Source organism: Thermobia domestica, chromosome 4, assembly GCF_964235325.1.
Source record: "Thermobia domestica chromosome 4, izTheDome1.hap1.1, whole genome shotgun sequence".
In the NCBI taxonomy this organism is placed as follows: Eukaryota; Metazoa; Arthropoda; class Insecta; order Zygentoma; family Lepismatidae; genus Thermobia; species Thermobia domestica.
This window is the reverse complement of record NC_137457.1, coordinates 320,289,048-320,307,679: the sequence shown is the minus strand read 5'-3', so window position 1 is coordinate 320,307,679 and position 18,632 is coordinate 320,289,048. Positions and strand designations below refer to the sequence as shown.

The 18,632-nt window shown below is 35.3% G+C and overlaps 2 protein-coding genes across 4 annotated transcripts in view; one reads left to right on the top strand and one right to left on the bottom strand.

The window, feature by feature from the left end:
• The window catches only part of LOC145684371 (uncharacterized), a 38,235-nt gene extending 30,208 nt beyond the window's left edge, over window positions 1–8,027 (bottom strand). Inside the window, exon 1 of the mRNA XM_081756615.1 lies at window positions 7,538–8,027. Within this exon, the coding sequence (XP_081612741.1) occupies window positions 7,538–7,609 (72 nt within the window). The 5' untranslated portion in view covers window positions 7,610–8,027. The remainder of the gene's footprint in view (window positions 1–7,537) is intronic.
• Window positions 8,028–8,117: 90 nt separating this feature from the next.
• The window catches only part of LOC145684373 (leucine carboxyl methyltransferase 1), a 45,473-nt gene continuing 34,958 nt past the window's right edge, over window positions 8,118–18,632 (top strand). The window contains exons 1-2 of one of the 3 annotated variants that reach the window (XM_081756618.1): window positions 8,118–8,745; window positions 16,777–16,960. In XM_081756618.1, coding sequence (XP_081612744.1) covers window positions 8,539–8,745; window positions 16,777–16,960 — 391 coding nt within the window. In that variant the 5' untranslated portion in view covers window positions 8,118–8,538. The remainder of the gene's footprint in view (window positions 8,746–16,776; window positions 16,961–18,632) is intronic. The other 2 variants (XM_081756617.1, XM_081756616.1) reach the window with 2 other exon arrangements.

The following is an 18,632-nucleotide window of genomic DNA, read 5'->3' as shown; positions in this document are numbered from 1 at the left end:
ACCCTTGTACTAAAAGGAACGGTACAAGCACAATTTATGGGACCATACATGAATTCATGAAGTAGCTATGAACTTTTTTCATCATAAAAACAACAGTGCAAAATCACAAATCAACCTGTGCTAGGTGACCACTGAAGTCAACAATTGTATCTAGCCCAAGTAAGGGCAGAACGAAGCTGGTGAGCTCGCGCAGAGGTGCGTTTATACAGAGCATGTGCGTCAGCGACGGTGAGTAGGCGCATAAATGAAGATTGTGGAAACATTCTGCATTCATGTTACTAGATGCCCTTATCTGTCGGAGAGCTTGTACCGTTACGGTTCATGACTTAACACACTGAAACTCGCACAAACAATTAAGTTCACCAGGACTTCCTTATGAACTACTACTAAGTTAAAACCATACACTGAATTTCGTTTTCCAACATTATTACGGATGTCAGGAGTAAAATTGCCCACATATTTTGATTACTTATACATTCCTTTTTAAATACAAGATATTTCAGTGCTATATTAGTTTACGGGAAGATAAATTTGTAAAATCTACGGCAAAATATATTATTTGATTTCACAACAGAATTGAATAAGTAATCAAAATATATCGATATATTACTTCCCCATGTATAATAAGGTAGAAATACCAAACTGAAAGCATGATGCTAACAATGTTGTACTCCATTAAGATAGATATGAAGTGAGGTGCTATGTAAAGGCAGTGTAGAAATGATTCATAGAACTATCGCAAAGTTGTGCCACACGCAAGGTATGTGCTTTCATGTCATGTAAGATGTTTTTCCACTATCCTTGTTCAGGGCTCATAGTGGTCCGGCCTCTTGTAAATAGTTGAAAAGTGACCAAAATATCATCATGCTCCCTTTTTCCTTTGTCAATTTCTCCATCACCCCTCTCTCTGTTTGTTGTTTTGTTTCATATTTTCTTCTTTACTTCTTTTTAAGCTTCCTCCTTTTTTAGGTTTTCTAAGTATCAGGGTGGATTGATTTAAATCAGTCTGATTTAAATCACTTGACTTTTTAAATAAAAATCGTTGATTTAAATCAAATTCCAAAATAAATTAAATAGGAGAACAGAAGTAAAATCTCGTTTCTGTTCTGTTATTTCGATTATGAAAAATAATAATCATAATGCAATGAGACTCAAATGTATGTAAGCACAGTATGGAAACGAGTATCACGCAGAGAATGATTAGGGAAAATCTCGTTTTGTACGGGTAACGAGTGAATCCTGCTTTCTTCTCTTAGTACCAAAGGGTTTTTAAACTGTTAACTATTTCAACGGGGAAATCAACATGGACATTTAAGACGAAAATTAATTTGTGTCCACGTCTATTTGTGTTTCCAGATAATAGGGGCGTATTTAGAGGGGTCCGATACCCTCTCCGAAAAAAAAAAATTAAAACTTTTAGGCGAAATTTATGTACTAAATAGGCCTAGACAGAAGTTCCTCGGGACTGTAATACAGGATATTTCGGATGCATTAAAATGTCGAATAATACTTTTGATAAAGTGGATACTTTCAAATATCTAGGATCAATATTAACAGACGAAAACGATATTCACGAAGAAATTAAATGTCCACTAAACGCAGGGAATTCGTCTTATTAGTCAGTTCAAAATCTCTTGTTGTCACGAATTCTGTCGAGGAATTTGAAGCTTAAAATACATAAAACGATAATCATGTCTGTTGTTCTGTATGGTTGCGACACATGGTCGCTTACTATGAGAGAAGAGCATAGACTGAAAGTATTTGAGAACAAGATCCTAAGACGAATATTCGGACCCAAGAGGAACGAGAATGGGGAATGGCGGAAACTTCGAGGAACTACATAATTTATACAGTTTACCAAACTTGTTAGGGTCAAGTCGAGGAGACTCAAGTGGGCAGGTCATGTAGCTAGGATGGAAGAAAGTAGAAACGCCTTCAAAGTCTTAACTGAAAAACAAATCGGAAAACGGCCATTAGAAAGATCTAGGCGCAAATGGGACAACAATATTAAGATACATATCGTTGAAATAGGAATACAAAGTAGAAACTGGATCCAGTTGGCTAAGTGTAGAAGTCAATGGAGAGCTTTTGTGAGCGCGGCATTGAACCTCCGGGTTCTATAGCCTATAGCAGCGTTTCCCAACCTTTTTCAACTTGTGGCACACTACAGGTGTAACTTGAATTCTCGCGGCACACTCATAAATATTATTATTATTATTTGTTATTATAAAATACCGTGATATTTTTTTTTCTGTGACTACTGATCTCCTCACAGAGAAGAAAGCTCGATCGCTGGTTTTCGCTCCTGGTATCATTATGCTTATTTTTCCTTCTAATTTTAAAATAGAAAATAATTGCTATGAATTACAGGACTCGGGTTTTTAAAAATACGCTTTCTTTTTCTAAAACTGTATGCAACCTTTCACTAAGAAGGAAGATCATTAAATAACGAACAAACAAACAGATCTTTTGTATTTTTAATGAGGTAGTTTGTATGCATGTTTGCTTCGTCGAAAGAACTGAATATTTTAAAATATCAGGTTCCCATAAAGTCTACAAGAATAAAGAAGCAATAATGGTCATAATAACAAATACTTTTTTCAACATTAAAAATGTACAGAAAAGTAACACAATATGAAACTTATAATTTATTAATATGGTTAACCTAGGTTATATATTTTAAATGTTATATGAAGGTTAGAATTCTTCAATAATATTAGTAACCATTTTTCAATAATATCTATTGAAGATAGAGGTCAGCACGGGCAGGAATTTTTAGCCCGGCCCGCCCGTGAATTTATAATATGAAGCCCAACCCGAGTCATGTGTTATTATTTAGGCCCGAGCCCGGCCCGAACTCGTGTGATAATCAAATGAGCCCGAATTACAGAAATTTAAAAAATTAACGTAAAATTGAATTTTATTTACAGCAATTATAGATTTAAGTTTGTAGCTGTGCTTTAAAAGTTCTCCACAATGAACAGTTTAATATATATCGTTGCACAGTATATTTACAAAGTTAGGCCCGACAAATATGGTTGTATATTTAAAAATTTACGGCCCGGGTCCGAAGTGACATACGCTTTGTAGGCCCGAGTCTTGCCCGCGGGCTCGGCCCGAGCTTGTGCAGACCTCTAATTAAGGTTACAATTGTTTAATAATAATATATGAAGGTTATAATTTTTCAAAAATAAGTAAAACAAATTGGTGGACGAAGAAAAATTAATGTCCAACTTTAGATTGATGTTCTGTCATAATCTTCAATTGTGAACGGATAGTTGATAAACACATCCTCATATCGTGTTCCGGAGTTAACAGTTGTGACCTGATCTTACACTTGATTGTGTTCATTGCAGAAAATCCTGCTTTACTTAAGTAGGATGTAGAAAAGGGAATGAGAACTTTCACAGTCTTTGTAGAAATAGCTGGATATTCTCTCCGGAGAGAAATCCAGAATGATGCCATGTCTTGCTGTCAGTACTTGAGCTTCAAACCTCGGTCATTCCTCACATCAACCAATTCACTTTCTTCCCGGACATTTAATTCTGCTGACTGTAGGAGAGAAGGCGCAAAAGGGTTTCCCACCCAGACAAATGAAGTCAACTGAAGCATAGGAAAATACTTCTCAGCATTGGTGTGTATAAGGCTCAGACAAATAAAATTCTGTTTCCGAAATACTATCTGCTACACGGTAATGTACAATAATATATTACAATTAAAGTAATTTTTCCGTTGTGGAAGTTCATAGCAATGTGAAATACAAATAGGTTTAATATACATTTTTCCTATGTCTTGCAATTTGGTTGCTGTAAAATTAATAATTTTGTTTCAAATTCCTCGCGGCACACCTGCGGCTCATTCGTGGCACACCGGTTGGGAAACGCTGGGCTATAGACTTAATTTTAATCGAAATTTATGTACTTTATAGCCGCTAGCTAGTTCTGATTTTGTTTTTAAAATATGCCCCTGCCAAATATCAGTAACTTTTGAAAAAAAAAGTCATGTTGATAAACGTTGCTGTACTTTCTCCATAATGCTTAAGAAACATTGCGATTGAAATAGGTTAACGATTGGGGATGAATTCAAAATTAAACCCCAATACTTTCACTTAAATGGCATAATTAACATTTAATACTAATTCCTAATGCTTTTTCTTCAGTTCGCGACTTGTATTGTACGAGAAAGATTTGATTTAAATAAAAAAAAATCGATTTAAATCAAAAAATCAACAAAAATGATTTTAAATAAAATCATGATTTTTTCCCACCCTGCTAAGTATGCTTTATAGTTACAGTAAGCAAACTTAGCAGATATAATAGGGTGTCTACTAAAATTCCACAATGAAATTTCGTGACCTTTCCTTTAACAAATCATAAAATTTCGTAACATTCTCAAGAGCAAATTTGGGTGCAAATTAGGCCGAATTTTTATGCATGTGATAGAACCATACTTTGATTGCGATTTAGTAGCGTCTAAAGCCCATCACAAAGATATTTTTGGTGGTTAATTTTGACGTTTTATAGAATAAAATTTTCCAGTCTGCTTATATTCGTACAGATAAAAAAATTCGTGACCCAAAAGCTAAATTTTGTGACTTTTTCATGACTTTCGTGTCCGATAGACACCCTGTGTAAGATGCTTCTAAGTGGAACCAGTTCCGACCTATTTCCAAATTTCCTCATCTCAGACATTATATTTAACTTAGCATTGGGAGTTTTCAAAGCCATGAATATTTAAATTCATCACCTGCTCTTAAGAAGAACATACAAGAAGCATAACACAAGATGAACATGACGAACGACACAAACACACACACACAACGTTGAGCGGAGCGTTAACTATTATGAGAGAAAACTAAAAGACCATTATGATAGAAGAAAGAATAGACACAGAAGGGTTCTCAACCGCACCATGAGAGCTTAAGTATTCACCAACCATCCACTGTGCTTTAGAAAGAATAAAAGCTGAAGTGAGAATAAAACTGACTTTTTCACATGTAGGAGCAAGTACTGAAGCTTTTAGAAGAAAACTACCAATGTAAAACATAAATCACACGAAAAAGTCAGTTTACCTCCCAAAAAAGTAACTTTCAATGACAAGTTTGAAAAGAAGTAACTTTTAGTTAACAACTTGAAAAAAAAAAAAAAAGTAACTTTTAGTTAAAAAAAAAAAAAGTGACTCACTATGAGCCCTGCTTGTTTATGTGTATACCCAACGTTGCTGACGCGCATCTGTTTCGTATTTCTACAACGCACGTGCTCCCTGCTGCGCTCATATAATGTTTTATGCTCTGTAGTGTTCACGCCATATACCACATACTGAGTTTATACAAGGCAGTAAGAGCGCATTTCCTACTAAGAGAGGTTTATATTTCTCCATACCATCATAAAATAGAAATGAAGTATTTCAGTTTAACATCCAACGTTTGTACTCTTTAGGCTACGGGAGAGGGACGGTTAAAGCAACTGAATGATGACGGAAGAATTGGTGGAATGTGAATGTGCGAGTACCCCGAGAAAACCCACGTACACGATATTGTTCACCACATACTTACTTGGCCGGGTATCGAACCGGGGACTCCAAGCACCAGAGGCAAGCGTTCTACCACTGAGTCACCCGTACCTCCATAAAATGTAATAGTGCCGATATTTCTTCTGTAAATTTTACCCATCTGCGGTCTCATAAATCGTACTGGCACCAAAGGAACATCAGTAGAACTATAATACGGCAAAATGCTACGTTGAAGCTCACAACAAGCTCATACAGAAATAGATTAAGAAATATTAAATCTCCATAAGAATGGTACCAATCTATTACACGGATCCAAATATTAGTAAAATTTACAGAACTAATTTGTAAATAATATAATAAACCAGTGTGTAACTGTAATAAAAATATGTTGTGTTCTTACCTCTAAGATGTGTACCTACGTAGAAAGGCATTACTCAAAGTGTAACCTGCCAAGCATGGATTCGTCCCTCAGCTAAACATTAAGCAAAGTGGAGTTAGATGAAGTTAAGTATCTGAACGCAGTGTCCTAACTCAAGATGCGCACGCAAAGAAATTACTTAAAAAAAATTATGTAAGTTACTTTAGAAACACCAATGTGTAAGAAATTAAAATATATCGGGATATTACCTGTAACGTCCATAAAAACATACAAATACATAATCCAAGATGTAACGTAGTTATGCCATATACAGTGCTTCTACACAACCCTAGATTATGTGCATACTCACCGTCGCTGACGCGCCTGCTCTCTACAGATGCATTCCCTTGCTCCACGCGTGTATCCCTCCTACGCTTCTGTCCTGATTCGGTTAGAAGACATTCGTGGTGTTTGTTAAAGTACAGCTGATGCTTCCCCCGCCCACCACGATCGGAGGAACATAAAGCTGTTTTAAACGTTATTTCACCATTTACTTGCAGTTAATATACCTTACTCACAATTGCTTCTGTTGCATTTCCCTACTTCAATGTAATCGTATTTGTCAAATATTTGATATTTCCTGTATCCTCTATTGGGTATTATTTAGTATCTTGGTAGTGACCCAGCTCACTTGCTTGTGATTAGGTTCGTTATTTGTAACTGTGATGCAGTCATGAGTATAAATACAGTGTGGACGCATGGCGTAAAAACTAAAGTGCATTGAACACCCGAAACCAACTTGTGCCAGATAGCCAGTAAAAAGCACGAATGTTATCTGAGTCAGGGCAGAAGCATAGCAAGACGGGCCGGGTGAAAGCGAAGGGGTGCGTCCGTAGGGAAGGGCGCATCAACGAGGATGGGTAGAATCATAAAAGAGATCGTACACAACGGCTCACTCTAAGTCACAGTACCTGTTTCGAAGCCATCGATGTATTTTGGACATAGTAAATGCCATCTCTCTTTCGCTAACTGCATATAGTACCTGCAACATTTCCCGACCCTTCATTACCCTCGATGCGTTTCCATTCTATCACTTCACAGATGGCTCACACAATAATTAGCCTTCTGTAACATGAACTCATTTTTCCCGTAACCATTTGTTATTAGCCTAGTTTTGGCCCCCCAAAAGCCGACATTCCGCTAGTGTTCTCGAAGCTGGCCTATAATAACACGCCTTCTTGTGGCGTTGCATATCTTTTGCGGTGCTTCTAGATTAAACTTCAGTTTTCTCCGTAATTACTCACTGTCCAATGATGACCATTATTACCTTTGTTCGTTCGTCTGATGCTTAAATTTCGTATAATTCTATTAATTACCCCGTAAATTTTGAAATTTGGGGGGCCATCTTAGGAACTTAATCCGTGATTTTTAGTGACAACGTAGCACATGTTAGTTAATGATTATTTGCACAGATTTTATGGCACACCTACACTGAACCCTCCTAAAGTGAATATGCACCACGGAATGCAAGTTCACACCCGAAACGTAACTATTTAAAGTACAAAGTAAATTTACTGAAACAGAGGCGTACATATATACAGTGAATTTATGTATGGATCTGTTCAATAAATCTGAATCATATTCTCTTCTTAATGTACTGGTACTTACTATTTTATCCTCATCAAGTACATATTCTTCTAAATTCTGTAAATAGAGGCTGTCAACAGATTCATCACCCATATTTTTTCTGCAACACAAAGATAGCTCCAACTGCTCCAATTAAATGTATTCTTAAATATATACAAAAACTAGAGAAAATGACACAAAAATAAGCTCAGAATATGTAATTTCTATCTTATCGGAAACGATTAAAGCAAATTGCAATCCACTCCAATTGAATATCTCACATTCCCGCGTACAAGCAAGTTCGACAAGTTATCAAAATAAGTCATCAGAGTTGACAACTAATTGAAAAGAAAAAATACATAGAGATGATTTACAACGAATCTGCACTTTGGGCATAGCAGACACCTTGTAATTTATAAATTTTATATTAATTGTGTATACTGTCATATGAAGTTTCAGTAAATGAAATAGGCCATTCCTCTCTGAAATTTGGAATAAGTACAAAAATGTCTTCGTTTGATAATTATCTTCTTTATGGCAATTCTGTCAGCAGAAATTATCATATGTTGTAAACAATGTTTATGTATTTACTATATATATTTTTTACATATTTAAGCGTTCTAAGTAAGGACAATATTGCAATTAAAGATTGTATGATATTATTGTAATCGTGTTACTATTTGTTTTATATCAACTGCTTTGAAAAGAAACAGAAGAGTACAAGTTTTACGACTGGTACTTCTGTGCCTTGGCCAACACAATTCGCGTTTGTTTATTTACAAATTCTTTGCTAACAATTGATGAAACATGAAGAATGTTTACAAAAAAGACTACGAAATTACATCTTGGGTACAATTCTTGCTCTGAGTGACTCAAATATGTTTTTCATCATTCACAACCCTTAAAGCACCGGGTTATCGATTAGTTTTGAAAAGTTAGGAAAATATGGCGTTGATATGTAGCTGTGTATGTTCTTAGAGAGACTCAATTAAGTGTTGTAAAACACTGTTTACACAATCTAGTCACTATCCATTTTTTAAATAATGGAATGTATTGCAGGAGACGAAGCTGTGAAAGCAACAAATGATAATGCAAGTGAATGCAAGAGATGTGCTGTACAATTAGGATATTGGACAGATCCATATCTGCCGTTATTCGTACGAAGTGGGGAAAGAAAAGCTCCCGAAATAAACAGAGGATACTATGCAAGGACAAAAGGCATCTCAATTTTGATTGATAAATTTCTCCAGGTGGGGTGAGGATTAGTAAGTTGTGGATTAATGAGTTAATGTTTAAGTTCTCAATGTAGATACCAAGAGCGTTTGTTGATCGGATAAGCAACAAGTGCAAGAACTTTTCCAGAAAAATGCTTAATTCTCGATTTGTGTACAAGAGTAAATTTTACTATTTTAGTATCAGCCCAAATTTGGACGAGTTAGGGAAAAGATTTGTGGTTGATACGTAAACCTTTGGTATTTATGTCGCAAAGTAGGTTAAACTTGTTCAGGCTTTAAAACATTGAAATTTTGTCATTTATCAGGAAAACCACTGTCATTACCTTAGAAAGTATTTCTGAAGAAAATGAGTTGCATTTCTCGTTGCAGATTTACTTTAAAAGGGCTTTGCCGTTTTGCAAATAAATACGGCGTCTGAAAATGCCATAAAAACTCCAGCCTAAAAGAAAAAAGGTTAACTTTACAACGCCCGCTCCAGCAGGTATACTTATCAGAAACTAGAAATTACAATCTGTTAATTTTATGAAAATGGATCAAAACTTACCAAACCTTAAGCTAACCCATTCCTACCCCTACCCTACTATTCTTGACCTTTTTGAGCGGCCCTACTTATAGATGCGCAGCCGGAGGGTGTTTTGTAAAGTATACCCAAGAAAAACAAAGATCACTGAAACCATGAATACCATGTAACCCAATCAGAGCTGAGCGAAGCACATCCGCAGGGGGAGGGCGCGTTAGTGACGGTGGGTTTGCGCATAAACAAGGATTTCATTAAACATTGTTGGATTAGATTCGGTTAGCTGCTTTCATAATACATTCACACCATCACTACGATCTTTACAGTTAATATGTAACTGTTTCTCCGTTATATATATATATATCTTTCTACATTTAACATATTTTACATAATCCATGCCTGTTCCTAAAACGTAATAATTTCTGTTCTTTCGTTATAAAAGTAAAAATCACATGGAACTGTCATCTTTCAATATGGGGAACTAATTGTCTCATTACACCCAAATATCTTATGTCAGCATGCTTCCAAGTAAAACAATAGCAAGAAAACAAAAATCTTTAACATGTGAGAATAACACATTAAACTTGTTTAGTTTGTATGAATTTCGCGAAAGATTGGTTCAGGTTTTCTTTTTTTGTAAATTTTAAGTACAATATTTATCATATTTCTGTCCGGCACATAACACAAACCTTTTAGCTACTCGTAATTTGGAAACTCATATTCACGATACTCATTCAAACCGATAAGGAATACAATTCAACTCTGATATTGTGCAGCAATCACAAATCTTTGTGATTAATCTTTCTCGGTAGCGTGTTTAAACGTTTTGGTAGCCCTTTCCAAATCAAAAAGAGTGTTGTTTTATAGGATATCTATTTTTATAATTCTGAATTCGGATAAATAGGGTTGCCTAGATGGAAATCTATAGGGCATTCGAGACTAATTTAGTTTAAAAAGAAAGAAAAAAAACTTGTCTCAGATGTTATTGAATTTAACAAATGTTAAAATTCGGGACAAAGTAAGAAATTCGCGTATTTTTGTTTTGCCCAAGAAGATTCTTAGCCAGAGACACACCTGCCGCTAAAATGGCTTCATGACCTACCCACCTGAGCTCCCTAGATTTGATAACTAACAGTATTAGGTAAACTATATAAATTACGGAGTTCCTCATTATCAAATTTCCGTCATTCCCAATTCCTGACCCTCTTGGGTCCAAATATTCGTCTCAGAATATTATTCTCACATACTTTCAGTCTCTCAAAATAAGAGATTTTGTTTCCCACTCATACAGCAACAGGCATAATTATCGTTTTATGTATTTTAACTTCAAATTTTCGACAGAATTCATGAAAACAAAAATGTTTAAACTGAATAGTAACACGATTCCCTGCTTTCAGTTAACATTTAATTTCTTCGCGAATATGATTTTGGTGTGTCTATGTTGATCCTGGATGTTTGAAAGTATCCACTTCGTCTAAAATATTATTTGATACTTGTATTTTAATATATCCATAATTTGAGATATTATGGTCACAACGAAATTTCATGTATTTAGTTTTATCTGTATTTAACTCTAAACCCATGTCCCTTGCAGGCGTTTCATAAAACATCTGCATTTTTTTTCTGTTGTTTTCCTATCATTTATTATATTTGCATTATCAACATAGGCCATAACCTGGTGGGTACGATTCAGCTGTAGACCTTGACTAGTATCTTTGATTATCCGGTAAGGTTCTAGAACACAGATGCTTTCCTATTTAGCTGTAATAAAGACAGAAAACAACGTGCCCTGCGGGGCTCTAACGCACCTCGGCACTACTATGTTCATTAAGTGCTAAACTTTGGTACAGAAAGGAACCAACTTAGCTACTAACCTATATAGGGGGACCTTAGTTCTAGAACCTTCCCGATTTTACTTTCCCGGTGGAGGCATTCGCTCAAAAAGATGTAGCAGGTTTTTCCGGCCAGCTGCCCTCACTCAGGTTTCTCATTAGTTTTCCTCATTCACGTCAGGTAAATGGCGGTATACTATCTAGCATACAGAACCCAAACCAACTTCTTCGTTTCCCCCTTCCCCGGAGAGTATGCTCGCCGAGGAACGTATCCCTCATACGTGGCGGACTTGAAGGCCATCTATGTCGATAATGCCCTGAAATATGTATAAATAAGTAAGTTTGATTTTTTTCCGTAAAGCGTATTCTGGAACAATTGAATATGTAATTAATGGAAAAGATTTTATATATATACATCGGGATAGCTTTAAAGGGCTCTTTCCCCAACCACTTCTTCTTTTCACCCCCACAACCCTCGGCTAGTCCTCGCGAGCGTGTAAGCTGTCATTGCTCTCAGTGTTGCCGTACCTCCGATCCATTTGTGTAGTTAAAAGTCCGGCAAAATAAGGAGAAAGGTTTCCTTCCTATTTTCAGTTAACAACAACAAAAATTTTTTTTTTTTAAAAAATCAACTGGGAAAAAGGAAAAGGAATCGAGGCAACATTTGTTTTTAGCCGGAAGGGATCATAAATCTCTACCACGTGTCGCAAAGACTAATAGGGGAAGGTCCAGAGGAATGAACAGGGTTTTTAGAATTCCTGGAAAAAGAGCCCTCTCTTTCTGTCCCAATGTTTATATATACTTGCCGACAACAGACATGCAAAGCCTTGTATTGTTTTTTTTAAAAAAAAAATGCTTTTGGTGAACAAGTTTTCTCCCTTGGTTTCATTGACCTTCCAAAACAACAAGAGGAAAAGATAATTAAAAAATGAACACTTCTATATTGTTATATTTGGTTGTAAATTAAATTTAAATTTTTATCCTCGATCCTTACTGCGGACGTCCTTTGGGTGCAAACTTGGAGTCCTTTGCAACTTCATCTTTGCATCTTCATTTCTTTGTGAAAGTCTTTAAATTTGTGTCAAAAGACTAAATATAACAACGTTTCTTGAACGCACTGGTCATTTTAGCCCAATTAGCTAAAATTAGCACTGAACTAAAAAGAAAAAAGAAAGAAAGAAAATAGTACGTTAAGATAATCATCTCATATACAGGGCGCAAATTTCCGGTCGCCAGGTCGCCATTAGCGACTAGAAATATAGAGCTGGCAATCAGTGTTCAATAGGAATAGTTTCTGCCTGAACTCACAGGGCTGCGCAGTTTCTGTTTCTCACAAAAATAATTTTGACTGAGGGAAAACACGGAATGTAAAGTCTTCACAGCGTTGCAATTCGCTCCTCTCCCACCCTCAATCGAAATGATCTTCCTCCTGGCGTGTCAACGCGAGAGATATAATATCTTTGTTTGTCAAACCAAAGGCCGGGGAGGGGGGCTTATAATTTGTACTTGAAAAATACTGGCAACTATCATTTTTGGATTGGCGAGTGCGGCTCACTTTGAAATTTTGCGCCCTGTCAGAGGTATTCTGCTATTATTTGCAGGTCACTTTGATATCATCCATTAATTGTAGTCTCCTTCGCCCCACCCTCTCTTTCCTGCCACCATACCCCCTAGCACATCCCTCATGATACAGTTCTTCCTTAGCCAATGTCCCAACCAGTTGATTTTCCTATTCTTGATAAAATTTAAAATTGTTCCTTTTTCCCTCTACCATCTCTAAGACCCTCTCATTCGTTTTCCGCTCGACCCAACTATTTCTCTCCATTTTTCCCCACACCCATATTTCGAAAGCTTCCAGTCGTTTGTCATTATTTTTTTGCGTAATGTTCATGTTTCTGATCCATACGGTACAATACGCCACACGAAGCACTTTATGAGTCTTTTTCTCAACTCTTTATTCAAGATCCTACAAAATAGACTTTTCTTCATCCTAAAAACTTCTTTCACCATTCCTATCCTTGCTTTTATTTCACATTCACATTTCATTTCATCACTAGTGATACTACTCAGATATCGAAAACTAGTCAGTTTTTCTTTCCTCCCGCTCCTACTTCTATATTTGACACCGATCCCTTCGTTCCAATCACCATGGCTTTTGCCTTTCTAACATTTATTTTCATCGCATGTTCTTCACATCCCTTCCTCATGTTTTCTAGCATCTTATTGATTTTCTCTTGAGATTCTGCAACAAGCGCCATATCATTCTGCCTCATACTGAAATGCCGTCTTTATTATGTAGGCACTTTTCACTATCTCTACTAGATAGATATTAAATAAGATAGGCGAGAGACAGCATCCCTGTCGAAAACACTTCCAATTGCACTATCCTTTGTCCTCTTCCATTCTAACAATTACTTGTTGGTTCATATACAGGGTGTTTCAAAACAACACCGACAACGTTTGGGAGGTGATTTCTGACACCACAATAAGACGAAAAGTATAGACCAACCTGGGTACACAAATGCTTCTTTTCGGAGTTATAGGCTGCCGAAAACATGAAAAAAAAAAAATGAATTTTAAAGGTCCATAGCTCCAAAACTATGGGGCCTACAGTAGTCGAGTCAGGACTTCACTTAGGAATAAATATCTGCGCTATCCAAAAATACATGTTTCAGAATCCTAAAGTGCTCACGCAACAAATTTTATAGGGGCAGTTTGGCTACGGTCATATAAATTGAAGTACTCAAAAACTACCTCTATAAAAATTGTTGCGGAAGTACAGCAGGATTCTGAACCATAAATATTTCGACAGGGCACATATTAGTTCCTAAATAAAGGCTTGACCCGACTTCTGTAGGTCCCATAGTATTGGAGTTATGGACCTTTAAAGTTCATTTTTTCATGTTTTCGGCAGCCTATAACTCCGAAAGGAAGCATTTATGTACCCAGGTTCGTCTGTAATTTTCACCTTATCTTGGTGTCAGGAATCACCCCCCAAACGTTGTCGGTGTTGTTGTGAAGCACTCTGTATTTCATTGCAGAGTCGGAACAGTTCTTTCTTTCGATTGTCTCCCATATTTTTTAGTGAATTCGATTGGTATATTATCTATTCCGGTTGCCTATATCTATTCGAAATCTGTGCGTTGAAGACATGACTTATAATTTTATTTAGTGTTTTCGCATAAATTTCAGTATTAATTAGTCTCACAAAGAAAAGAAAAGGCAAATATTATGATGTAAAAGACTTGCTTTCTCTTTAAATAGGAAATGCTATCCTGAGGGTATGTACAGTATAAATTGTAGTTGGAAATTTTGTCAAAGTTAATTTCCGCGATTTTTTTTTCTCAATATATTTGCGTTAAGTAATGTGTCACATTTTAACAGGAAAAAATATTCTGCAACGGTTTCTGAAAAATAAACGTGATCAAGTGTACTGTCAGATGTCCAACATAGTTAAATTTAAAAGCAATAACAGGACTAACATGCTTTAATGCAGCAAAATTCTAAGTTAGATACATGACAACTTACAGAATAGATTTTTTTAAAATTAATTATTATTTATTGTAAGACAATGTATGCAAATAGGAAAAAGTAAGGACGACGAATGTTCGATTTTATTCTCTTAAAGATTGAATTAATGTATTTTTAATCTAATTATTAAAAATGATAAATTGAAGCAGTAATTTCGTTGATTAAGGCTCAAATAACTTGAGTTTTAACTCTAATTATTATTTAATATTTGCGAACAAGTTCTACTGTGAAACAAATTAATTACATGACGAAAAAAAAGAAACGCAGCACAAGAGGGATTCTCATGCTTTTGATAGTGTCCGCATGTTTTTGGGGTGTTCATCGTAAATGGTCACTTCTTTCAAAAAAAGAAATCGCCGAAAAAAAAATATTTCTGCTTAAACAACCAGTGTAACAAGAGGTCTCTTTCCAGCTATAAACCCCTGCACTAAAAGTACAAAATGTGTTTATAAGTTGTTTCGAATCTTCATGTGAGTAACATAACTTCGTGAACAAGACCACAGCTTAAGTATCCGAAACCATCCAAAAAATTTTACAGGTGCAGTCAATGGAATTACTGTTTCTACTCATCATTAACACACTTAAGAAAAGTTCGTTACTGAATTCTTTATGTCTGTCTGTCTGTCTGTCTGTTTGTTTGTTATTTGCGATTTTTTTTTTAATTTTGAGCCTTCCATTCGATAGAGTATCAAAAATTATTTGAAAGAATTAATGGAATTTTCCCGTCATTCTTACCGTTCCCGAGATCGTAGCCAAAAACTTCAGATTTCTTAAGATTTAAGGTGCCATATCTCGGGAACCGTAAGTCACAGAGAAAGCATATTGGTGTTAATCAATACCTAAGAGGATGGTGAGCATTTGGTACCAAATAGTAACCGGTGGCCATCGTTTCACAGATATTAGCCAAAGAAGTTCGAATTCCGTTAGATTGAAGGAGCCACATCTCGAGAACCGTAAGTCATAGAGATATGATATTGGTGTTAATCAATACCTAAAAGGATGGTGAACATTTTGGCACCAAATAGTAACCGATGGCTATTGGCCAAAAAAGTTTAGATTTCGAGAGATTTAAGGAGCCATATCTCGGGAACCATAAGCCATGGACAAATTATATTTTACGAATTCCTCCATTTTGAGCATGTATCTTCGTAAAACAACATATAGAACGTTTTAACAGAACTCAAACGAAAAATGTAATAATAATATTTTTTTAAAAAAAAAGTACTCAAGGAAATTATAAATGGATGGATGTATTACAAGAATTGTTTAAGGTTAGTGTAAAGGGACAAGTTTTGCCGATAGATGTCGCTACAGTCTTCGTATATCTCCCATGTATTTTTTTACCTTTCACGAAAATTTACAATTTCTCTTTCAAATTTCAACCTAGAGACTTCAGATTTTTAGAGAAGGAACTTCATAACCTATTAAAGGAAACAATCCATGCCGATTTTTTATTTAAAATTTTCTTCATTGTTGAAATGGCTCGATTGTTGAAATGAATACCCAAACCTTTAACAATGGAACTGTTTCAACAGTGAAGAAAATACTAAATAAAAAAATCGTCACGGATTGTTCCCTTAGGTTATGGAGTTCCTTTTCTAAAAATTTGAAGTCTCTAGGTTGAAATTTGTAAGAGAAATTGAAAATTGTGAAAGGTAAAAAATACATGGGAGAGATGCAAAGACTGTAGTGTCATCTATCGGCAAAACTTGTCCCTTTAAACCAACCTTAATGAGTGTAATAATAAAGTACATAGAACAATCGGTATGAAGCCTGTAGAAGATTTATTCTTATTAAGTTGGTTCTGGCAATGCTCTTGGAACATTCTCTGTTTAATACTTTGATTTTATTCTGTTCTGCCAGTGCTCAAGATTTTTCCCAGTTCGTGAATATCAGAAACTTTAAAACGCTTGTCTTGTCATTATATAATTTTTTGTATAAAATAACAGACAAATTCTGACCAAAGCATATCCTCTGATGAAGGCAAAGTTAATTTTCCAAAACTGTAACGCATTATTTATTAGTTAATATATGCTTTGGTCAGAATTTGTCTGTTATTTTATACAAGAAGTTCCAAAGCTAGAATGAGTGGTATTCATATATAATTTTTCTTTATATATTCATGGTTTGTAGAATGTAAACAGCTTTCTTAATTTGATTTTTCAGAAAACCTCTGGTAACTGCCAAATAATCAACTTCGGGGCTGGTTTCGATACTTTGTATTGGAGATTAAAAGATGAAGGGAAGGATTTTGTAAATTACATAGAATTGGATTTCCCCAGTGTTACAGCAAGGAAGTGCTACTATATTAAACGAACAAAGCAATTATTGGAGAAAATACATTCAGAAGGTAAGAAGAACATGATTAATGCTATATAGACTGTAACAGAGAAAAGATAAATATAACTAAAGTTCACTCCAGATAAGCTGGTGGGCAATCAAAACAAACACTCCGTCTTCCCACCAGTGTTGCCAGATCAGAAGATCAAAAAGTCGCGAGATTGTGCTCTAAAAGTAGCGGATTTGAACTATTTGTAGCCCAAACATAAAAATTAATTATTTTGCTGCTATACGCTTTTACTAATCATGTACTACCATGAGCAAAATAAATGACGCGTCTCTTTATTTTGAAGTTTTTTGAAAATATCTCCGTTTTCTTTATATGTTCGAAATTTCGGAAGGTTTCCCCAGCAGGACAGGTTAATAACAAACCCGTTTTTAATATTTGTGTTAGATATTAGCTTAAAATAAAGAAATTAGAAGCAAAAAACATTAAATCGACAGAAATCTCGAGAATTACCAACTCTGCTAAAGTGGGAAATTTTCAAGAACACGAGGGAATTCTGCATTTCAACACGAAGCAGCGACATCTATGTCATTGAGAGAAATGTGGATTAAATCTACAAACTAAACTTTTAACGAATATTTCTAGTATGTCTTATTATATGCATTATCTGCAAACTCCAAATATATGAATATATGCTTATTAACATAAAGATAGAGCAAATAGTGGAAATTATCTATGGAAAAGGACGAATTGGTAGGACGATCGTAATGAAATATCGTCTTTACCGGAACAGGCTCAGTTCACGTAAAAAAACAAATAGCTCAGTTAGTTAAAGCAATGAGTCTGTATGCTGAAGGTAGCGGGTTCGATCCCATGGAAGTGCCGTTGTCATTTTTATCTCTACACTACGGTTATTTTATTTATTTTTTTATGTGGGAAAGAATTAAATTGTAACGTATGTGTAAAACTCATGACGATACCAAAAAAAGAAAAAATGCCGTTGTCGCACTTGCATTAGCGTCCCTAATTTTGTTTGCAAACAGTTTCGTAATTATTTCCCCTGTGCTCACTGTTCACCATATGCTCGCTGGCGCATAAGGAATGTTTCCCAGTAAATGTTAATTCTAATTTGGAGAATTTTATAAAGTTTTACAATATTTCTCACTAGATACTCTTCTGTCTACGTGTTTGGATATTTTGATAACAGATGTCCCTATTAAATGTTTAATTTTCCCTAGATGTTTAATTACGGAAAAGTTTTACAATGTATTTGTATTGAATTGAAATTGTTTTGAATTTACTACATAAGGTAAGTAGACCGAAGGAGGAGAACTCAAGTAATTGATATTCTACGTAAAAGCAACCTATTGTAGAATGATGATGCTTCTTACCTTCAGCACATAATCTTTACGTTAGAGAGTCAGACAGAGAAAAATCCTGGTGTTTCCTCCTCTATGACACCCATCTTAAACCTCTACATATCATTGTTCGTCTCGCAAAATTTCGGTGCTCCAAAAACATTCAAATAATAATAATAATAATAATAATAATAATAATAATCCTGAATATGCCATCCTTACATAATGTAAGGATATCTTAGTTTCCTAGTTTAAATTTTAAATATCTTAGTTTAAAATGCTTTCTTTAGTACTTATTTGAGCAACCATGTAGGAGGGGGTACGACTTTTTATTTTGCCCCTCTCATTTCAGTACCCTTCCAACAGAAAGTAATTTT